General features: G+C 36.3%; 1 protein-coding gene across 1 annotated transcript in view; it reads right to left on the bottom strand.

Annotated features, from left to right (window-relative positions):
• Positions 1–278: 278 nt before the first annotated feature.
• The window catches only part of LOC308695427 (interferon-induced very large GTPase 1-like), a gene marked incomplete at both ends in the record, with an annotated part of 31,785 nt that continues 8,100 nt past the window's right edge, over positions 279–23,963 (bottom strand). Inside the window, 3 exons of the mRNA XM_081373566.1 lie at positions 279–4,989; positions 5,270–5,339; positions 20,227–20,793. Coding sequence (XP_081229692.1) covers positions 279–4,989; positions 5,270–5,339; positions 20,227–20,793 — 5,348 coding nt within the window. The remainder of the gene's footprint in view (positions 4,990–5,269; positions 5,340–20,226; positions 20,794–23,963) is intronic.

Below are 23,963 nucleotides of genomic sequence, written 5' to 3'. Positions count from 1 at the left end.
CTGCTTTGAAAAGACTTTCCTCATAAATGAAGATGTTTATTCCAACATATATTGTCTTGAAGTAGAGATCAGTTCACTGTGTGGAACACATACTGTCTTTTGAAAAACTTTTGAAACTTTAATTACATCTTTAAACTTTTCTCTCTGGAGTACAGTATTTTGTACAGAGGAATAAATGCTGTAAATCATAGACCTAAAACTTAATTTACTTATTAAACTAAATTTATACTTATTAATTTAGCAGGCACTTTTGTCCAAAGTGACTTGCAAATGAGGAACTATATGTATTTATCTAAACTCTCTAGAGCATCCTGTTTAGAGTATTTTTTCCATTCATCTGGGATCTTACCCTGTCCCTCAAATGTTTTACTGTAGTGTTTTTCCAGATCTTTCTGGAATCTGCACACAAACCACTTCCAGTAGGGCAGTTCAGAGAGATCAGGAGTGATGCTCCACTTTGCATAATCTTCTCCTGCTGTTCTGTAATCTCTCCAGAGAACTTTTTGTGATTCATTGGGATAAAAATATAGATTGCTGTTTGCTACTGCTGATGTGCAGATATGGGCAGACAGGTTTTCTGTATTAGAGTAATATATTCCGCTTAGTCCAATAACACGATGAAATGAAACATTGTGATCTCCATCATGGTTTTCTATGGTGTTGGTGCAGGTGACTCCACAGAACGGACACTGAACCCAACAGCACTGACAGAAGTGATCAATCACAAGCTCATCTGGCCTGAATTTATAGTCCAGCTTTACTGGAAAAGCCTTTATGTTAAATCTACTGCATATGTCTGACATTACAGCAGGAAGCTCTTGTCTTATCACATCTTCTAGGAGGTTGAAATCATCAACATCATCATGTTTAACTCCACTGAGGTCTTTTTCAGTGAAGATCAGCACATCTGAGAGCTTCTGTGTGAAACTCTTCAACCACAAACCAGCATCTCCTCTGTTCACTTGAACATGTTCAGTAGATTCATGTGCTGCTTTCATGATCTTCTGCTGCAGGAGTTCAATGTTCTTCTTCATCTTTGATAAAACACTGACAGTGAACTTATTACTGATGTACAGATTGACTTCATCTCTGATGAAACTCTTGAAGTGATGACTGGGATTATCAATGTAGTGCGTGTATTTCTCAAAATCCTCCTCTTCTGCCAGTGTCTTCAGGATGTGTTTCTCCAGATTTGATCTGTTTCCATTCAATGATTCACAGTTTGATCTCATTTCACCTGTCAGATCTCTGGCAGTCTTCTTGTAGACACTCTGCTCAATGGGCTCTTTAAGTTTCTGACAGATGATCACACCAAAAATGGCAGCTGATGTTGCTCCATGACAGTATTTCTGGAAAATACTATAGTACTCTGCTCTCTTCCTCTCCAAATAGAGAACAGGATCATTGGCTTCCTTGAACAATCTCTGTTGGTCAGTGATCATATTGTTTGCTTTCTTACAAATGGAGAGAACTAAATCCATGAACAAATCATTCTTGAACACATAATTCACTGGTCCTTCCTCATGTTCTGTTACTCTCTTCTTGATGTAACCTGTGAGTTTTTGAATGTAGCTGATGTTGTAGCCCATCTTTGAAATGTTAAATGACTCAATCATTCTGTCTGTCTGCTGAGCAACATCTGTGACTAATGATCTTATTTGGTTTTCATCCTCTGGAGACAAATACTGAGCTTGTCCAAATGATGATTTTACTATTCGGCAAGCATCCTTTACATCATCTCGCATCTCTTTTCTTTGGGACCTTTTGAAAATAACATATTCAGAAAAACTCGACACATTGAAAATATTGTATTCACTGCCCTCTTTTCTGTGTCCTACATGGAGACATCCCTGATGGATATCACTGAGAAGCCTTTTTACATCTGTCAGTACGTCAATGTCTTTAATTGCAGGAGTGTCTGTGATGATCTTCTTTACATACTGTTCCCAAAACAAATCAAACTCTATCTTCAGTGCGTCTTCATCATTTGCTTTGTCTTTGAGTTTTAAGGCAAGTTTTTTGCTCTTTTCATAGAGAGTGTTTTCATGATTTGTCCTCTGAGCATCAATCTTTCTCTTTAGGTCTCGCTGTTGAAGAATATCGTTTAATTTCCTCTTTGTTTCTCTCACAATGTTTTCCTCAACATCTTTGATTTTGATTTTAAATGATGTGTTCCACTGAATCAGTATATCTTTATCTTTGTCTTTCTCAAAGAATTCTGTCATTGATGTTTCAACTTCTTCACTTGTCTCCTTCAGTTCTCTTTGAAGATCAGTTTTCTCAACCTCATGAATTGCTTCATTTTCTATTTTATTGTGTAGTTTGTTCTCAGTTTCCATCATGGCACTGCGAAGACTCCAGGACCACTTGCTGTATTCAGTCTCCAGTTTCCTGTAGGCTGAAATCTCCAGAGAATTTCTGAAGCTGAAGACAAATCGTTCATTCAGTAATGCCTCCCAGAGATCTTTAATACAAACCTTTAAATGTGTCAGCATTATTTTATCTGATTTTGCTGCATGAAACATAATAGTTTCCTTTAGTTCTTGAATATTCTCACAGTAGTTTGGGTTTGGTGGGGCCATCGGTGGGTTTCCCTCCCAAAGATGAGCAAAATACTTTATATCATTCCGTGCATCAAACCTAATGACATCACTGAAACATTCTGCATCACAGACTTCCTCTTCAGCAGCAAGTTTTGTCATCTCATCCAGTTTCTCCTGCAGTCGTCTTCTCCCCTCCTTAGTTTTTTCTTCAGCTGTGACGTCTGAAACGTTCTGATGCACAAACACACAGCTGGGATTCAGTCTGACCTTCTTCATCCTCAGGAAGGCCTGAACAACAATCTGAAGAATGTCCTGCATCTCAGATGGGTTTTCTCCAAAGATGTTGATCAAGGTCAGGTTTGCAAGACCAACAACAAATGTGGCCAATTCATTGTCATGATGTCTTGTTGATCTTCCAGCCAGTTCTAGAGCATTTAGACCCTCAGTATCAACAACCAGAATATAGTCAAAGTTCATCTCTGTTTTCATCTCGTCTGAGACTTTGACCAGCTGCATGAAAGCTCCTCTGGTGCACCTGCCAGCACTGACGGCAAACTGGAGTCCAAACATGGCATTCAGCATGGTGGATTTCCCAGAGCTCTGAAGCCCTAAAACTGACAGCACAAAGACTCTCTGGTCTCCCAGTTTCTGGAGGAGTTTATCTAGAACAGCAGAGATCCAGATCACAGGAACATGAGCAGCATCTCCATCCATCAGCTCCAGTGGAAATCCAGAGATCATCATCTCTACTGCAAGACTCGGGAGAGAAGAGAAGTGAAACGACAGATCTTTCTTGTTCTTTTTCACAGATGAACATGATTCATAGATCTGACCGATCTCCCTCATGATGTGCTGCAAACCAAAGGCTGCAGCTTGAAGATCCTCAGATATTTTCTCAAGTTCAGTTTGTTCAGCTTTGAGTTGCTCAGATTTATCATAATTTTCTTTCAGTTGTACAACTGTTGACCACTTTACATCATATTTGTTGTGTATAGCAGAAAGGTCAGCTGAGATATATTCATCCAGGTGTATTTCAAGAAATTTCTGAAAATATATTTTTTTCTTTTCATCATCTGATTCAATTTCATTAATAAAGAATTTCATAAACTTGCTTATATCAGATTCATGCTGCTGTTCACGGATTTTCCTCATTTCGGAGTGTTTTTTACTGATGTCCAGTTCTGTCTCATGTGCTTTAGGTCGATGTAGTTCTTTGTTCTTCTGACACCACTGATGCCACAGTTTCCCCTGATGAGGCAGAAATGATTCTTTGATTTCTGTCAGATCTTTCTTCTCCAGTAAACTCATCATCTGCTGTGCTGCTTCTCTTCCTCTCTTGCAGTCATCATCATCTTCCTCATCTACTCTGATGCCTGAGTGTTTGGACACATCTTCAAGTCTGAAAGTGGAAGATGATTCTGAGAGACAATCATTTATAGCTCTTCTGAGTTCTTCAGATACTTCTGACTGATTTCTGTCTTTCAAACCTATTTTGAATGTCCCTTTCTTCGTCTCAGTTACAGTAGAACCATCCTCAGTAAAAAGAAAAATGAGTGGCTTTCTGCTCCTGTACAGGTTTTGGATTATTGCTGCACTTTTGTCATGCCTGTCCAGTTGTGATAGCAGAACAACATTGACTGAGGCCATTTCAGTGAGGATCTGCAGCTGTTTCTCATGTTCTCCTGCATCACCGTGTAGATTACAGAACGCAACACAGTCTGTGAATTTATCCGTGTTTTTCCCAGAGGGGCAGAACCAGGCGATCTCCACCACTCCATCCATCAGGACTCTGGTTCTGCTGCTGCCTGGGCAGTTCCTGTGGAAGAACGTGTTGTGTTTCTCATTGATCAGACTGTTCATCAGATGAGACTTGGATGAAGACACGGAGCCAAACCTGAAGAAAGACACCATTGGAGTTTGCGCCTTGTAGACCGGATGGGTTTGACTGATGGTTTCATTGTTGCCGTTTTTCACCTTCCAGGTCTTGTTGATTTGTCTGAATGTCCAGAGAGGAAACTCAATCTGTTGTGTGTCTGGATCAGGAACAAGCAGAGGCAGAGCGTACTGACACTGGGACAGTTTAGTGACCATCAGCTGCTTCAGGAAACCATCAGCACAATGAAACACAGCCATCTGAACATCAATCGGGTGAATGCGATCAGATTGACTTGTTCCTTTGTTGGATAAAGTTACATCTTTAAAAACATCATCAACAATATCACCCTCATTTTCAGAGTTTTTGTCTATTTGTTGTTTGTGATCCTGTTCTTTCCCCTTGTTAATATTTATGTATCTCGCTCTGTAGTCCATCATCAGTAGTTTTTGTAGGAAAGTCTGAATCAGCTCCTCTTCAGCACAAGACTCATGGGACTGTAGTGAATGTGCTGTTATCTGAAGAAAATGTGCAGTTCTCAGTTTTTTGTGTTGCCTGCCTTCAAGATGAAGTCTGTGACATAGAAGATTTATTTTTTTAGAATCTTTCTGTTGTAGGCATTGATCTGGTCTGATTCTTGTTTCCAAGTCTTTGCTTTTTCCCTGTTAAATAAACAACAGCTATTTTGTTTAATGGTTTTAAAGAACTGAACAATACAATCATTCTAGTCTGACGATTCTTAGATTTTGTGAGAATGTTGAATTTTGTACAAAAAAGCTAGCTTGCTGACCACATTGTAACATAGCCACTCAAAATCACCGTAAAGGAAATTCTTTCACCGCGACAGCCCTACCGGGTGCTCACCTTGTGTTTGTCTCCAGTCTCTGTAGTTGTGATGTGCTTCATTTTTGGGTGTTTATCATCTTAAAAAAGCAGAAAGGAAACAGAATGTGAATAATGTTTCCAGTACAGCAGCTCCATAATTTATTCATTTTATTATTCAGAAAAGTCAAAATAACATGTATAGAATAAATGATAGATAGACAGAATGGCTTTGACCTTTCCAAGATGATGGCTTATAAATAAACATTTGTCTTACATTTTGTACATTTGGCATCCACATTTTGTTATTTTGACTAAGCTTTGACTTTGGTGAACACTCTTGCATGCTGTACTAGACTTAAAGGGGACCTATTATGCCCCCCTTTACAAGATGTAAAATAAGTCTCTGATGTCCCCAGAGTGTGTATGTGAAGTTTAAGCTCAAAATACCCCACAGATAATGTTTAATAGCATGTTAAAATGGACACTTTTTGGGGGTGAGCAAAAACACACAGTTTTTGTGTATGTCCCTTTAAATGCAAATGAGCTGGTCCCCTTTTCAAGAGAGGGTGAGGCTTCAAGAGCTCATGCTCCAGAGTTGTCTGGACACACTGAAAATGTCAGTAGCAGTGTTCAGTTCGAACCGGAGTAGGACAATGATGTCTACAGAACCAGAGAATATATGCTGCGTGGAGATAGGACAGGTATAGTTTAGTTTAATTACGGTTTATTAAACTTATGCTGTCATAACATATAACGGATCGCTTTTATCCACTATTAGTACAAGCCTGTTGTAGCGGACCCCGTTCAAATGATGGCCAAAATTTTACTGATACATTTTATGAAGTTTATTGTACATCACACAAAATATGATGTAGATTTAAAAATCTTGATTTTCCCCTGTTGTTTAATTTCATGGAAACGGACACCAGTTATTTTGTCAAGAAATCTCTTATTCATTTATTTTTATATAAGACATACACTGTAAAAAAAAAGTGTTATTTTACAGGTAATTGTCTGTATTTTTTTACAGAATTTTACCGTTTTGTCATTATACAGCAAATATCTGTAAAATAAAAGGCATTTGCTGTAATTTAAAGGTCCACTGTTAAATTTACAGGTAATTGCTTGTATTTTGGTTTTACATCAATTTTACTTTTTTTTAAAGGAACTTATCTGTATTTTTACAGAGTTATGTGTAATTTTACAGAAATTATAAGTAATATTTTACAGATTTTTTCTGTGAAATTAGAAAACAAAGAAAAGAAGGTATAACTGCAGAAATCTGCATCTATTCAATATGTTTTCCTTACAGATTATTAAGCATGTGGGGGTTAAAGTGAGCTTTTTAAAGGTTAAATAATAGTATTTGTACATACCTACATAGGCTACAGTAGGCCTGTATTGAATTATTTTTTATTTCACATTTTATTTTATACTCATTTTGATAATTATTTCATTATCTTATTCTCCCATAATTTCATGTATATTTTATGAATATTTTTCCAAATCTCCGTTGCTGCACATTCAGGGCTTTGTGTGTGTGAGTGCGCGCGCGCGATGACGCAGATTCAAATTCGCCGCCATTACTTTTCCGCTGTTTACTCCCGCCCCCACAACGGTTAACGTTAGCTGATGATCAGTCGAGTTTGGGCAAGCGGGAGATTTGAATTCAGTGACAGTCTACTCTCGTGAAGTGGATTGTGAGATCAACAGTGGTTCAAAGCAATCGTATTCGTCAAGAGCAGCCGTGAGCAGGAGCTGTTGTCAGTCAGTCCGTCTGAATTCTTCGGAAATAACGCCCTTGGCTTTTCAGTGAGCCTTGTTAGTCACGGCGGACATCATGCCAACCGATCACCGGCTGAGGTAAGTCTCATTATACTAAGTAACATGTGAACGATATATTATATTACATTTGTGTTACGTTAATAGTTTTCAAGCTAACGTTAGCATTCTTAAATTATGTTCAGTCATAACTGGCGAGAGCTGGAGGGCAAAACACTGAAAATGTAGCATGCGTTACATTTTCCATCTGTTTTAAGAAAGATCAGCTGAACCCACATCTCAAAAGACCTAAAACAAGCTTTCGTAGACTTGTTATACATATCAAATTCTGTTTAATTGTGTATAAAATCTTCCTTAATACGCGACAGTAGGCTATCTGTCAGTAACGTTAACTTTAAATCAATCTCTTAAATGGCGGGACATTTTGAAATAGGCCTAACGTTACCATGTTTGTTTGTTTTTTCTTTGTGGTTAAACCATAACTTAGTTAATTTTCGTTAGGGTTAACGTGGCTATCAAGACTGTTAAGAAAACGAATATGAACAGCATGATAAATTGCATATTCTGGCTGCATCTGCTTGTTAACACATAGCTATAGAATTCATATATGTGCATATATTAGGCTTATAAAATAAAAGTTGATAGAATGTTTGTGTTCTGATGAAGAATTTAACTTATCTACATTTTGGATGACCTGGGGTCACCATAGTAGCCTTTTTCATAGGATACTTTTTGATCATTGGTTATGAAAATTGCATTGATCCAGATGAACAGACAGTTAACGTTACACCCCTAACGTTAGGTGTCTCAGCTCAAAACTTAATTGTTAGCCTTTCCTGCTCAGCTTCCAGATCATAGACAGTTGAGGTTTTGCATTGTCTCAGTGGAACATATTCTTACATGTGTAAATGTAATACTGAGTTGTTAAAAAATATTTTTTTGTGATTTCAGGTCAAGTGGAAAGCAGAATGATCATGGCAAACAAGGTATGGGAAGAAGTAATTAAAAATATCATAATGGCAGAGTCTTCTGATTCCATATGATTGCACTAAAAATGGCAGAAAATTGTATTTGTTTTATACTGTATTTTCCCATGTGAATATTAATTTGATCCTTGTGAGGCCACTGTAGCTGCACAAGGTTTGGTTTTACTACAGTAAGACCACGATTGTGTTAGATTCCACCCATCTATTTTTTTATTTTATTTTTTTAGTGTAACTAGGCTTTGTCATTTAGAAACATGACTTTTTCTATCACTTAATGACACATATCTCTACCTTTCATTCCAGCTAAAGGATCTGACGGTTGCTGCTCGCATCTCAGCCTACCTGATGGAAAATTCTTGATGGATGAATGACCTTCACCTTCAACCTTAACCTTGCCAAGGCAGAACTGCTTATGGTTTCAGCCAAACCATGCGATCCTGCTGATTTGCCTTATACAACATCAGAAAGATCCGGCCCTTCCTATTGGAGCCACACAACTCCTTGTCTAAGCTCTTGTTCTATCCAGACTGGACTATTGTAATGCTCTCCTGGCAGCTCTTCCAGCATCAGTCAAACCTCTGCAACTGATCCAGATGCTGCAGCAAGACCTAAACTCACTGCTTCAGATCTTTGTGTCTCCAGAAGCTTGTTCTGCTAGTGTACGGCGCCTTGTGGTGCCATCATCCCAAAGAGACACAAAATCACTTTCACTGACCTTTCCCTGGACTGTTCCCTGCTGGTGGGATGACCTGCCCAACTCAACACATTTTCAAGAAACTGCTAAAGATCCATCTTTTCATAAACACTTGACCCAATAATACTAAATCTGTGTTTTAATAATAAAAAAAAAAAAAATTGTGCACTGTGCTACACTAACTGGGACTTGTCACTGCACTTGTTGCTTCTATTGTTCTCTTAATATAAATATAAAGTCTTTTAATGTGGATATTTTTACATGTTCTAAATGATATACTAAGCCTGTATTTCCTATCATTCACGTATATTGATGTTCAGTGTTTGTTTAATGAGTAATACTGTAAATGTGCAGGTATTCCGTACTTGTACGTTTAGTTAATTTAACAGAAATTGACTGTACATTTGCTATTAAGTACTTAATTAGAGATTGGTCAAAGTTGTGAAACTGGATCTGCAAAAAAATAAAAACTGTAAATATACAAACTTTGTATTTGAATTTATGGACTTATTACATTTTTATACATAACTTCATAGTTATTTTACACAGAAAAACTATATATTAAAAGATAATTACTGTAGATAGACAGAGCATTATTATAAAATAACTTTATAAAACCCTAAATTTACAGTTTAACCTTAAAGTTAAATGTTCTTTTTATGTAATTTGACATAATTTATCTGTTTTTCCACGGTTTAATAAGCCATTATTAACAGTAATGTACTGTAATTTAATTAATTTTGACCGTAAAATCAATTCTGTATTTTTACGGTTTTTGCCTGTAATTTTGTGAAATGGTAATTTGCTGTAATTTAACAGAACCCGTCTGGAAACTTTGCTGCCAGAGATTTACCGTTTTTTTACGGGAATTTTTTTTACAGTGTAGGAGGGAGTGACAATGGACCAAACAAAGGTCTTCATTCGTCATCTTCTCCCTGGACAAAGAGCCCAGTCTTTATATGCTACTAATTTATTCAAAGCAATAATGCCAAATCCAAAACTTTCTGAAAATAACTTTGGTAATAACAATACCAAAAAGAAATCAACAAAATACAAAGTACAAAATTCCTGCAGCACTCAGGCCACACTCTCCACTGCAGCAACCAACACTGACTAACCCCATTAAACAAAGACAAGCACATTTGGCGGCCAGCACTATGGTGAGGTACAAACTCACATACAACACTTTGCACATTTTCCCATAAATATAGAGTCTAGAACAGTGTTCTTCAACCCTGCTCCTGAAGGACCCCCAACACTAGGAAAAAGTTCCTAATTCTTCAAAACGTGTAATGAGTAATTTTGATTTTCAACAGGTTGTTGAAGGGCCAACTAGGATTACTAATTCTTCAGAAACACTCATTGATTTGGTCTTTACTAATAGGCCAGAAAGAATAAAGAAATCCTATAATCTGGTTACCGGTTTATCTGACCACAATATGATATTGATCTTGAGAAAACTCACAAAACAGAGATTTAATATAACAGCAAACGTTAATCTAGAACATTATAAAGTTCCTAATCGACAATTAACTAATCTTGAAAATATGGTATGGTATTAGTAGAAATATATAAAACTCAAATAAAATTCATATATAAATCATTTAAAGTTCTTATATTGAATCATATGCTGGTCAAATTAAAGTCATATAGAATTTATACACATGTTGTGTCATTTGTTTATGTGTTTCATACAGATTTCATGTTCTGATGACCAACATCTGATTAACTTATATGCAGTTGGCAAATTTTTAAAGGGATACTCCACTTTAAAATGAAAATTCTGTCATCATATACTCACCCTCATGTTGTTTCAATCCTTTATGAATTTCTTTCTTCTGCTGAACAGAAAGGAAGATATTTAGAAGAATATCAGTAACCAGACAGTTTCTGGTTTCATTGACTTCCATAGTATATTTTTTTCCTACCATGGGAGTCAATGAGACCAGAAACTGTCTGGTTACTGACATTCTTCTAAATATCTTCCTTTCTGTTCAGCAGAAGAAAGAAATTCATAAAGGTTTGAAACAACATGAGGGTGAGTATATGATGACAGAATTTTCATTTTAAAGTGGAGTATCCCTTTAAATTGTACAGTGCAGAAGCCGGTTCGAGGATTACTAGCTGTCAGAATATCACGGATCTTTATGAAGACTGTTAATTTTCCTACAGGATTTGAAAGAGCAGTTATAAAGCAATGACATTGTAAGACTGTGTATTTACATTAATTGTGAACTATCTGGGCCTGTTGTTTGTGAACAAATCATAACATAGTATTGCAAATGAACAAAGTTGAGTCAAATATGTTTCTAGAACAGTGATTAAAATGTTGAAAATTGTCTGGAATATGTTTTTGTATATGTGACATGAACTCTGGTGGTGATGCACTCTAAAAACTTTTAATATGATTTACTCAATTTGTTTGGTGAAACTTTTTTACACTTAGAATTTTGATTAGATTTTTAAGCAGTGAAATCAATTACATACACTGTATTACCTGAGTAAATGTAAGTAAAACAAATTAAATAGATCTGAGTAACTGCTTTTGGTAAATTAACAAATAAAATTGAGTAGAAATAATTGGGGGGGGGGGGGGGGGCATTTAAAAACAAATATTTATGAGTTATATTAACTGTGTTTATATGCCAGTAATATTAACTTTTTTTTATTTCCACTAAACCTTTGTAAAAATATTCCTTACAACCACCAGTATAACTACATGACATTGGCCTTTATTGTGGATGAGTAGCCTACAGCAATACAGCATATTTTATACTATTTTTAACACATATACAATATTGCCTACATTTAAACTCATGTAAGAAACATTTTCGAAGTAAAAATTAAACATTTAGGCCTGAACATTCAAGTAATTCAAGTGTAATCAACCGGTCTGTTATCCAGTATCCACCGGATCAGCGCTTTTTCCCATGCTGGAGATGGACTCGCCTCTGCGGGGGAACTTCTAACTTTACACCGCAGTCCTGCGTCACTCACAGCCGAAAGATGCTGCGACGCGACTGACTCCATAACCTGCCAATAAACAAACAGTTCACAGTTCTGAGGACATTTTATCATCCAAATTAGTTATATTCATTATCTTTAGGAATATAGTCGTGTGTTTTTTATGCAAGGCGTTACAATCACGCGAAAACACAGACGCGAGTCGACACTCGTTTATCTCGTTTAAGGTGAGTAACATTGCGTCTCTGTATGTTCTTTCGCATTTAATAAATTGATTTAAAGCACATTAATGATTATACCGATAAGATAAAACATACACTCACCTGAATTTCACAGAGGAAATGCACCAATTCTGCGCCGCTGAGAAGATAAGAGGAGAACTGTTCTGGACTGAAGAGAGTTCAAACAGCGCGCGCTCAATCAACCGTTGAGATGTCATCACGTCAGAGGTTGGGGGAGGGGTGCATTGTTTTAATTGAGTAAACTTAATCAATTTCTTATTCGTGTTAAATATAAATAATATTGATTTTATTTAAGTAGGCTAATATTTGTGGTTCTTGAAACAGATCATTTTAATTATCCATTCTCAAATATTGTGATGGAAATTTCACAAATATATTAGCTCAGTGTACTTTAAATAAATAATTGGTTAGTCAAATACTAAATTATTTTTGTGAAAAACTTCAAACTTAAATACAACTGTAAATTTCAGACAAAATTAACTGTTGGAGTTTTAGTCAATTATTTCAGTATATGTTCAACTAAAAAACTATCAAGTAAATGATAGTCAGAGATTTTATTAAGTTAATAAAGTTAATTATTAATGTGATATTTACTAAGCCACTGAATTATTTTTTAGAGTGATACGCATACGAATCACTTCGACATTTAGGAAAGTTTTATGTTTGTAGGTTAAGAATAGAACTGTTGTATACCATAGTAGTACTGTGATAAAGTTTAGAGAAATTGTCACAAATGAAAATGAAATCTGGTGATGCAGGATTTAAAATGAAAATGATTTATATGTGAAATATGCAACTGTATCTTGAAGAATGCACTCTAATAAATAATTTTGCAATTAAAATGTGTGCTTGTGTGTGTAGTTTAAATGTTGTGTTTCATCTAAGGCTGATTATACAGTATATACAGTAACCATGATTGACTACAGGCATAGGGCTCGACTTAGGACAAGATAAGAACAAGCATGAGTGAAGTACAGCCTTATACTGACTGGTAAACTGCACTGTGTTTTATACACGTACATGCTGGAAATTTATATTAAATTAGCATTATTTTCCTGTGTTTTTACATCATGCAAATCTATATGGCTTTAGTTGTATGTTGGACATATATGACATATGATTAAAAATACATTAATATTATGCAATTTATATATGTGGTTTTTGCAGCATATATGTCCCTTACACTATTCTGTTGGAACATAAGAATCACAGGAGTTTTTAGCAAACCTTTTCCATATGGGTTAATAAAAAAATTTAATTAAATATAGATGGAAATGTGATCTATGATCCAAGTAGAGTGGCCATAGAATTTAATAATTACTTCATTGATTATATAAAAACTTTAACTCACAATTCCCCGGGATTGAAATATTCTATCGCTCCTTCAAATACTAATGCTCCTATTTTAACTTTTAGAGAAGTGACTAATACCAAAGTGTGTATGATTATTTCCTCTTTCAATTGTTCAAGGGCAAAGGATGTTTACGGAATGGACACAATATTTATTAAAACTCATAAGGAGGCACTCATTCCTCCTATTACAAAAATTATGAATCAGTCTATTATTGATGGAGTTTTTCCAAGTGCTTGGAAAACTGCTACAATCACACCAGTGTATAAATCAGGTGATCATATGACTATTAGTAATTATAGACCCATCAGTATTCTTCCATCAGTATCAAAAATTGCTGAAAAATGGATCTCTGAACAGATAATATTTCACTTAAATGCTACGTCTTTTACATTACATCCATGCAATTTGGCTTTAGAAAACATCATTCCACTGAAACAGCTAATTGTTTTCTTTTGGAAAATATAAAGGCAAAACTTGACCAAGGAGGTGTAGGTGGGGCGGTCTTCCTTGATTTGAAGAAAGCTTTTGAAACAGTAAATCATGAGATTTTAATAACCAAGTCATCAAAGTTGAATTTTTCATCCAGTGTCATCAAATGGATACAATCATACCTTTCAGATAGAAAACAATGTGTTCGCATAGGCCATAAAACTTCCCAAGTAACTGATAATGACTTGGGGGTACCCCAAGGTTCAACTTTGGGTCCTCTGTTGCTCTGTCTGTATATTAATGATCTACCTGAAGTTTGTCCTTCTGCAGTAACTTGTCAAATGTACGCTGATGATACAGTCATATATGTACATGCAACAAACAAGAGGCAAGCTGCCAAGGAACTATCAGCTACTATGGTCAATATTTCTAATTGGCTAACAAACTCTTGTCTACATCTGAATACCAGTAAATCTGTATGCATGTTCTTTTCGAAATCGGCAAATAAATGACCCGGAAGTTACTGTAGCAGGAAGAACACTGTCAGTTGTAAAGGAGTTTAAATATTTAGGTATAATACTAGACACACGACTGACATTTAAATCACAAGTTAAAAAAGTTGTAAACAGAACTAAATTTAACTTGGTAAATTTTAGGCACATTAGAAGTAATTTAATGACTGACACTAAAGGTGCTGGCTGTTCTCAGAGGGAGGGGTGGCCAGGGAGGACTTCAGGGTTGAGAATTATCTCTGGATTACTATAGGCTAAAGCAAACAAGCTTTTTGTACAGAAAAATAAATAAATTCTTAAGGACCTGAAACACAAAACCGACGTCAAAGAACTAGCAATGACTAAAGCCGACTCTAGGGTTGACTCACGTCGCCTGTGTCAGGGCCTTAAAACCACTGCATGAAAAAAAGTCTCTTAATCAAATATTTTTTATAAAAACAGGACAAAATAAACACCCAGTCTGAACATATACGTTCACAAAAACATCTGAATATTTAATGAAATAAACAAAGGAATTTAATTAGTGCTGGGAAAAAATTAATCGCATCCAAAATAAAAGTTTGTGTTTGCATAATATATGTGTGTGTACTGCGTATAATTATTCTGTAAATACACACATATGCATGTATTTATTTAAGAAATATCTGCATGTATATACTGTATATACATTTATACACAATTTATATTATATATAAATATAAATAATTTAATAAAATAAAAAAAATAAAAATCTTAAATATACACATGCATATGTGTGTATTTATATATACAAAATAATTATATACAGTACACGCACATATATTATGCAAACACAAACTTTTATTTTGGATGCGATTAATCGCGATTAATTTTTTTCCCAGCAATAAATTTAATGGAACAAATAAAGAAAAATGAACCAAACATTTCAGAATATCTCAAATTTTATTGTGAAGTTTTACAAATTGCAGACAACAACAATTGTCACCTTTTTTACAATTGGCTTTTAGCTTGCTTAGTTGGGGAAATTTAATTTAATATTCAACAATATTATTGATCTGCCTGCGTTGACACTATTATATGAGATCTGAGCTGAGCTGGACGATGACATCACGGTTTTCTCCAAAGTGGCTATATATATCCACATTTAAATTTATTTATTTATTTATACAACAAAATGAATCACCACTGAACTGACTTAAGCTGGACTGTGAAGCTATTTTCTTCTGGAAACAAACTGTCTTGCATTACTTTCCTGTTATCTCTGTAAAGCTACTTTGAAACAATCTGTATTGTAAAAAGCGCTGTATAAATAAAGGTGACTTGATATTTATTAAAAAGGTAGAAGGAACCTGAGCTTTTCTACTCCACTGAATTGAAGACCGAGGTCACTACAGTTAAAATATCTTGCTGAGTTAATCCACCTTTAAACTATTAATGTCTATGAACAAATAGCCTATGTATTTTTATGTTTGTGTGCCTCAGCGTTTCTGAGTGAACACCGCTGGTTTACTCACTATTTTAAAGTGTACTGTCGATCACGTGATATGACGTCATGACGTGCAGCTGACGTTACCTGAAAAATCTGTCCAAGATGGCTACCCTCTTGAGCGACGTGTATCAAGAATGAAACAACTTGTAAGTAAACCAAAACACTTCAAAACTACTTTGCTTGTTGTAATATTGTAAGAATATCATATTAAACGTGATATTTGACTTAGACGAGGCTATTTTTAAGTTGCAAGCGCGGTGCCGCGGGTGCGATTGCCGTCAGTCCGCCTGCTAGTTACAGATAATATCCTGTGTACTGTTAATGTCGTGGCAGGGCAATAATGTTAACGTTAGTCAATAACTCTTTTCAGCAAGCGATAGTCCTTCTGTTTTTGAGTGTGTTGCTGCTGTTTGTGTTAAGCGCCCTGCTCTGGCAAGTTCAATGTGATGTTATCTACATGCTGATGCACCCAAATGAGCTAGTGGCTAACGTTAGCAGTTACGTTAACTTTTACTCAAACAAAGTTAAGGTTATGGACATAATAGTTACCGAATGAACTATGCAAGTTTTTATTAAACCCTTTACAAACGTCTTTTCATTATAGGTTTAAGTGGAAGGAGTGCAGTGAGCATCCCCAAAATCAAGGTGACTCAAATGTTAATTTAGTCTGTAACTATTTTTCACCATTTCTTTTATTTGGAGCCTAATTCATTAGCATCAATCAAACGTCTCTTAAAAATTAAATCTCTTGCTGCCTGTTTTTGTGTGCATGTGCAGACCTACATTGTCACCAGAGAGCAACTTTATCGGTAAGTTACATTCACTTGAAATTCTGTATCATTAATTTGTCATTAAAGAGGTTGATTGCATAATTTGACTGGTTTCATATTGATTGTTTTATCTGTGCAGGTGAAGGACTTCTTGGGGAAATGGCCGGCTCTTCGGATTGAATCACAGGTAAAACAGACTCACTTCTCTTTTCTGCCACTCTTCACACATATTTCACTGCCAAATTTTTAATATGTATCACATTCAAGTGGAACAGCAAATGCCACTATTCACTGTGTGTAAGAACTATCACTTTGCATGTGACCATGTTGCTCAACATTGTATTTTAACTGAACATGTTGCATCACAAATGTGTTTTCTGTTGCAAATCGAGTATTAGTCTTTTTATATAATTATTTTTGTTTGTTTTTGTAGCTTTGTGCTGAGTTCCAACGCATCACGTCAACATACGGAACCAGTTCTACGCTGTGCTTGACCAACACACACCTGCACTGGTGGCCTTGTATAGGCAGAGGGCGGCACGAACCGGTAAGATATCAGAGGCGCTGAGTGACATCTTAAAGACTTATGAACTGATATGTTTTGTCTCTTATGTTTACTGTGATGGCCAACTTATTCAAACTGAAAATTCACTTTTGAGGTTCTTGCAGATTGTGAATCCATTTAAACGCTTTTTAATTTCAAACTTTACAGGAACCCGTAAAGCGCCTCCATAATTCAGAGAACAACCCACACAAATACGATCCACAAACCGCGTAAGACTGCGTATTGTATACTGTAAATGTTAGTTTAATCTACCACTATATGGATTTGAAATACTAAAACTGAATTTCATTAATGATGCCTGCAACTTTTTCCCCCAGAATAAATTCATCACATAACCTGGCTGTGACCACTTATCTCTTCAAAGAATTAAGGACAACTTTTACAGACGTTGACCCTGAATGTGCAAAAGGTAATCTTAAAGATGTTGTAATCATTTTAATGTCCTCTGTTTTACTTAGTTTTATTGGCATTACATTTATTTATGATTTATTTAACAGGTTGCAAGACGTATTTTGAGACTTTGCGGAGGAAGTATTCTTTGGCTCAGCCTGAAAAGGCCAAGAAAAGAAACACTATGAAGAACACTGCAAAGAACCATCAAAGAAAGAGACGGGTAAGTTAAGAAACTGGTTAAGCAGTTGTTGTTTTTTTCTTCTTCAGAATGTAACTGTCCTCCTCTCTGTGTTTTAGTGGTTAAATTACTGTCATGTTTTGCAGTTGCTGGAGACCATGTCCAGTGTTGTACAAACCCAACACATAAAGGGAACAGTGGAAGACTGCAACAATAGAACTGATGTCTGATGAAGATGCTATTGTTGATGGAAGGCCAGTGTGGATGCTGAGGTCTCCACCAAACAGAACCACAGAGTTATTATCTGCTCTCTGCCAGGCACTACAAACCAGACTAGAGGCTGACCCACGCTACGTCACACCACCAGTGCATCATGGCAGTTTGAAAAAAATAATATTTACATATATACACTTTAATTTCTATATTTATTTATTTATTTTAAATTGTTTTATATTGTATACTTTGTATATTTGTTCCTTTTTGATGTGCATGTTGCTGATCTCCACGTTTTGTATTTTATTCCTTTACACCTTTAACATTTCTTTTTCCCCATTAATTTTAATGTATGTTTATAATGTTCATGTTATATTTGTTTTTGTTCCTTAAAATTTTCATCCCCTCAAATATTTTTGTTCCCCCATTCCTTTTTAATGCTTGTTTATAATGCTCTTTGTAATGTTTTATTTACCTTAATAAAAATGTCAGACTTTCTCATTGTTCTTTGTGTGTGTTTTTAAAATTATATTTGAATGTATTAAAATTGGGGTAAGGGGGGTTTAGTGTATACTGAGCAATATCTGCATAGCTGGCCTATAACCAATCAAATCACTGTGCGAAAAGGCCTAGGGTGGGTTATGTTCTAAAAGTAACCAATCAAATCACTTTCCTGGGTTTTCAATGTATCCTGTCCTCCAATAGTGGTCTGGGTAATGGGAGTGGTTTTAAAAGAAAAGGACCAATGGGGGGGAAGGCCAAAAGGTGCACAAAGGTGTGAAAATGTTCTCTTGAAAAAACCTTTGAGGGATTACTTGCCATGGCAACAAATGGCTGTAGCACGGGAGTATACGTCCACAACATACATCCGATTTGGTATCATATACAGGAGTATACTGGTCCGGATACACCTCTTTTCATGCAGTGTCTATCTATCTATCTATCTATCTATCTATCTATCTATCTATCTATCTATCTATCTATCTATCTATCTATCTATCTATCTATCTATCTATCTATCTATCTATCTATCTATCTATCTATCTATCTATCTATCTATCTATCTATCTATCTATCTATCTATCTATCTATCGTAATAACGTATGATTTGCAAAAATGAAAACTGCTGCTTCTGTGTAGATGAGAGAATCAAAGTGTATGCGCGTTGTGCACATGCTACATTGATTATGGCCAAGCATGCGCCCTTAAAATAGCATATGAATAACATGCGCAACGCGCCACTGACTTTAAACTATTTTTTCCTGGTTAGTGGCGCAATTGTTTTCTAAACCTGCAAAATAGCACGAAGAAACGTTTGCGCCGGAACACGCCTCCTTTTTTTGCGCTGAACCAACCCGGGGAGCGCAAGTTCATTCCCTAGTTTAGCGACATGCTTCTGTGGAGGGAAAAGCTCACTTTGCGTCGGTGCAAAATAGGAATGATACATGCGTCGGTGAACAAAGTCAATTGCGCTGGGTGCAAGATAGGGCCCTAAGGGTTTTGGGGGTGTTGGATTTGGGAACAGGGACAACCACAGCATCTTTTCAGACCTCAGGTACTAATTGTGCCTCTAAAGATTTGGTAAAAATGTAATGGAAAGGAGTACTCAATTGCTTTTCACAGGTTTTGCGTATGCGCCCACAGATGTTATCTGGACCATGGCTTTTATTAACTCTTGTAGAGAGGAAGGCTTTGAGCACTTCTTTTTGTCTTATATTAAAGTGTTGAACATCTATGAACTGGTTACTCAAATTGTAGATCTCATTGCTAAAATCAAAAATATTCAAACGATTGTAGAATTGATTAAGAGCACTGGCCAGCTCGGTGTCTGAGCTGAAACCATCCAGGGTGACTGGGCTGCTGCTCTTTAGATTATGGAGGCCTGCTATATGTGCTCTGGCCCGGAACATTAAGTGCAATGTGAGTGCAAGCCAGCTAGGGAGAGGGGACAACATGCCAGTACAAGGCAACCGTGCCTAGTGTGTGTACACCCTAAGGGAACAAACTGGTGCACACTTTGATACTAGGTCAACTTATAATGACAGGACACATAGGAACAGGGAAAACAGAACCCCAACACAATGAAACTTAACCAAACAGAGCATACACGTTACAGTGATAAGTATGTATTCTCTTTTTATGTGAAATAATGATAAATACCAGTTTGACTTATTTACTGTCATCGTAATATTTTGCTGGTGAAATGGTGGGGGTTGTGTGATGTTTGCCTCAGGGAGGCATGTTTTAGGCTAGTTCTGCAGTGCTACTGGTCCAACAGTGTAAACACAGATTGATTTAGGCCTCGCTGCACGATGTCTGAGGCAATTGGCCCAGCTTGGCCCATTGTTAGCTCTGGTTTGTAATAGCCAGACCGTGGAAAACCGGATAATGAGAAAAACATGTGAAACATTAAGAAACCAAATATGTGTTCTTACCGTTTTCACGCCCGCTGTTTTTCATGTATTCTTTCTGTCTTTCTTCTAACAGATGCTCAATCTTGTTCATCAGTTTTCTCATCTCTGATTGGTTGTTCATCATCTTGTTGCAGGTGTGATATCTTCCTCCACATTTCTTCACCAGCTGATCCAGAACAGGGTCATTTATATATTTTATAGTGTCACACTCTTCTTCTCTTTCATAGGTGAAGAGAATCATCACAATCTGGGGAACTTTATCACCAAACCATCTTTGAATCCATTCAAGGCCCATTTTATTAGCATCTGTTAACTGACCCAGTCGCACAACAAAAATTAAGGCATGGATTTCATTTTCATTCACTAGTTGAGTGATGAGATGATCCTCATGTTCGTCCTCATGTATGTCAATCATGTTGATCACAGAGACGTGGCGTTCTGATATCTTCCTCTGTGAAGGAACAATCTTGGATATTTCTGCATTTTCCATATTACTCTGTTTTTCTCCAAGTAGAATGTTTTCATTTCCAAACTGAACAGCCGCAGAGTTTCCAGTTAATACAATGGTTAAATTGGGAAATATGATGTCTAGAATAAACATCAAAGAACTATTCTTAAACACATTGAAACACTGTAAAATTAAAAAGTCTGGTAACACTTTATTTTGATAGTCCGTTTGTTGAGACTTTACTAGTTATTAGTAGCCATTCAGTAGCTTGTCAACAGTGCATCAGTTGACATTCAACAACACTGTTTCAACAGACAAGTAACATACGTTCAACTGACTGCCTAGACTATAAGGTACAATTCAAGTGTTAATCTACAGATTTTACGAAAAAAGTGCCTGTTGACAGTCAATGTTATTTTGCAACAGGTTATTAACCAATTGTCAACTAACTTTCAATTGTCAACTAACTTTATGTAGATTGAGTACCAACAACTCAAGATCAATCTGTTAGTTAAAAGTCAGCAGTCATGTCAGCATATGAAGTATATGATACTGTATATCCTACTCAAGGTGTCTCATGTGTATCAAATTAATAATTATTTTAGCTGATTTAAAACTGTTTTTTAAAAATGTTTTTACCATTTGTAGATAACCTGTTGATAGTCAACTAAAGATTACATGTAGTTGCTTATCAACAAAGAAATTGTTTATGATCAGTAGACTATTAATAGACATTCTCAACTAAGCATTAGTAGATATATTTTAGGACTATCTAATTAAAGTGAAAAAGAGTTTATATCAGTAGAAAGTCTATAACCTATCAACAGATTAATATATTGTTTATGATCAGTTGACTATTAATAGACATTATCCACTAAGTGTTAGTTGATATATTTTAGGACTATCTAATTAAAGGGATACTTCGGGATTTAGCATTAAGCTTTGTATTAGTAGAAAACCTGTAGTATTTTCGAATTACCATGCTTTCCACCCTCATATCCCCCTGAGACGAGAGATTTATGTATTTTTTGTCTGGAAAAAATCCTCCGATGACGCAAAATGACGATTTTCTGGCCAGAGGGTAAAGACTACAGCCAGTAGAAGGAGTTGTTCCGCATGTTTTCAGCCCGCCCATAGAGGGTTGGATCTCACTCACAGAATGTACACACAGTGTCAGCTTTGAAAGCTAAGCTAGCAGGCTCTTGTTCTGTGGAGAAAACTGACAGTCTATGGTAGTAGGAGAAAGCTGAATAGTAGGGGTTACCATCCTCCTTTTCCCGGACTTGTCCGGCTGTCGAGATCATTCAAAATGTACGGGATTCAGCTTTTGCGTTCTGCGGTCGCCATTCATTGTTTACATGCACACCTCTTGTTTCAATCTAACTGATTGGTGAATCTGAATGTAGTGTTTACATGAACGCTAAACAAGTGATCGGTTGATGTGCGTTTTACCATTGCTAAGAAAATTCCCGCTCCTCCGTGAGAGATGCGAGACCCGGCACGTCTCAGTAATGAGGCCACCGGCCTCGCGCCGTTCTCCCGCGGCCGTCAGCCTCGTCCTGCTCGCCACAGTAAACATGATGAATGGCGACTGTAGAACGCAAAAGCCGAATCCCGGACATTTTGGGCTATCTCGAAATCACGGGCAAACTCGTCACGGAGACTCACTAAGTTAGTAGCCTAACTTTCTTGTTGTTTTCAACTGCGCTCTCTAACCGGTAGGCGTGGCCTCCTAAGGCAGCGAAGCAAGTGGATTCTGGGAGTTGTTGTCTTTCATCCACATAAGCCAAAAATACATTTTCTGGCTTTTCTCAGGCTAGAAAGCTCCAAATTCAAAAATTTCTTCACATTTCATCTACATAAATGACATATTTTAAATACACATTCATCTTTCCAGAGATGAAGTATCCCTTTAAATTGAAAGACAGTTGATATCGGTAGAAAGTCTATAACCTATCAACAGATTGCATACCTAACCTGACTGAAGTAGAACAAACACTATGGCCAGCACATCAGAGAAAAAAAAAATCACTTTTATTAAATAAAAAAAATAAATAAAAATAATACAACCCATTATTTACTAGGATATCACGATCACATCTGAACCATTGATTATGTGAAAAAAATTATATTGAGCATTCCAAATGAGAAAACTCTCTATAGAGAGCCTAAGTCCCTCCCCTTCCGGTCGACCACCATGGGACCTTATATCGGAAAAATATTGTATGGTAGTCAATGGCGAGAGACAACAAATATTTTGATCTCGTTTGAATTGTGCCCTGATTTACACATATGATGTTTGTCAATTTAAAAGATACATTTTAAAGTCAAGAAAGTCGCAGCTTGATGTAAAACTGTTGAGGTATAAGACTGTGAAAATACGTAATTAGAAAGACTACAAACCCAGAAGGCGCACATGCGACGTCATACCTTTTCTCTCAATGAATGAAGCTAACTTTACTGAAGCTAACGTCTGTCATTTTTTCTATAGTCTTACATTATAATCGTAACGTTACGCCGTCATGCCTGAGTGTTTTGAGCCAGAATACACACATACGAAGAAGTTACTCTTCTGTTTTATGACAAACTGCGACTTTCTTGACTTTCATAATTACCTTTTAAATTGACAAACATCATATGTGTAGTTCAGGGCACAGTTCAGACGGAATAAAAAGATAAGTTATCTCTCGCCATTGACTTCCATACATATTTTTTCCGAAGTAAGGTCCCATGAGCCGGAAGCGGAGGGGCGGGACTTAGGCTCTCTATAGTCTACATCATTTCAAATGTCAGAGGCCAAGATCAAAAGTTATAAACAACAAATAACAATAATTATTTAGCCTTTCATGAAAGTAAGTTTTACAGAAAATCGCATTTATTAAATGCAGTTTAACATTATAGCAGTTACTCATTTAAGAAAAATAATCTCTGTTCCTGCTGCAAACTCGTTTCGGAGGATTAACAGACAGTTTAAACCCTTAACAATACCTTCTTTAATTGTTTAACCATTTAGTTTATTGACGTTACGGTGAGACACAAAATACATATTTTTTATTCGCTAACGTAACGTTAGATGTAATCCAAATCTTTATACTCCATACGCAAGCAAGAAACAGATCCAAATTCAGCTCTTCATCCACATCCAGCGATCTCCATCTCCATTCTCAGCAGCGACCGTAAATGTCAAATCCCGCGCTCGTGATGAATTTAATTTCAAAAATTGCGCCCTCAAGAAGCGTTACGACATGTTTTACGGCAGTGATATCAAACGCTCATTGGCTCTCGCCTGCTTCGTCACAGATTGCAGCAT

The sequence above is a fragment of the Scardinius erythrophthalmus genome, assembly GCF_964197995.2.
Source record: "Scardinius erythrophthalmus genome assembly, chromosome: 1".
Classification (NCBI taxonomy): Eukaryota; Metazoa; Chordata; class Actinopteri; order Cypriniformes; family Leuciscidae; genus Scardinius; species Scardinius erythrophthalmus.
Note: the sequence above shows the minus strand (reverse complement) of the source record. Positions and strands in the feature narration are given on the sequence as shown.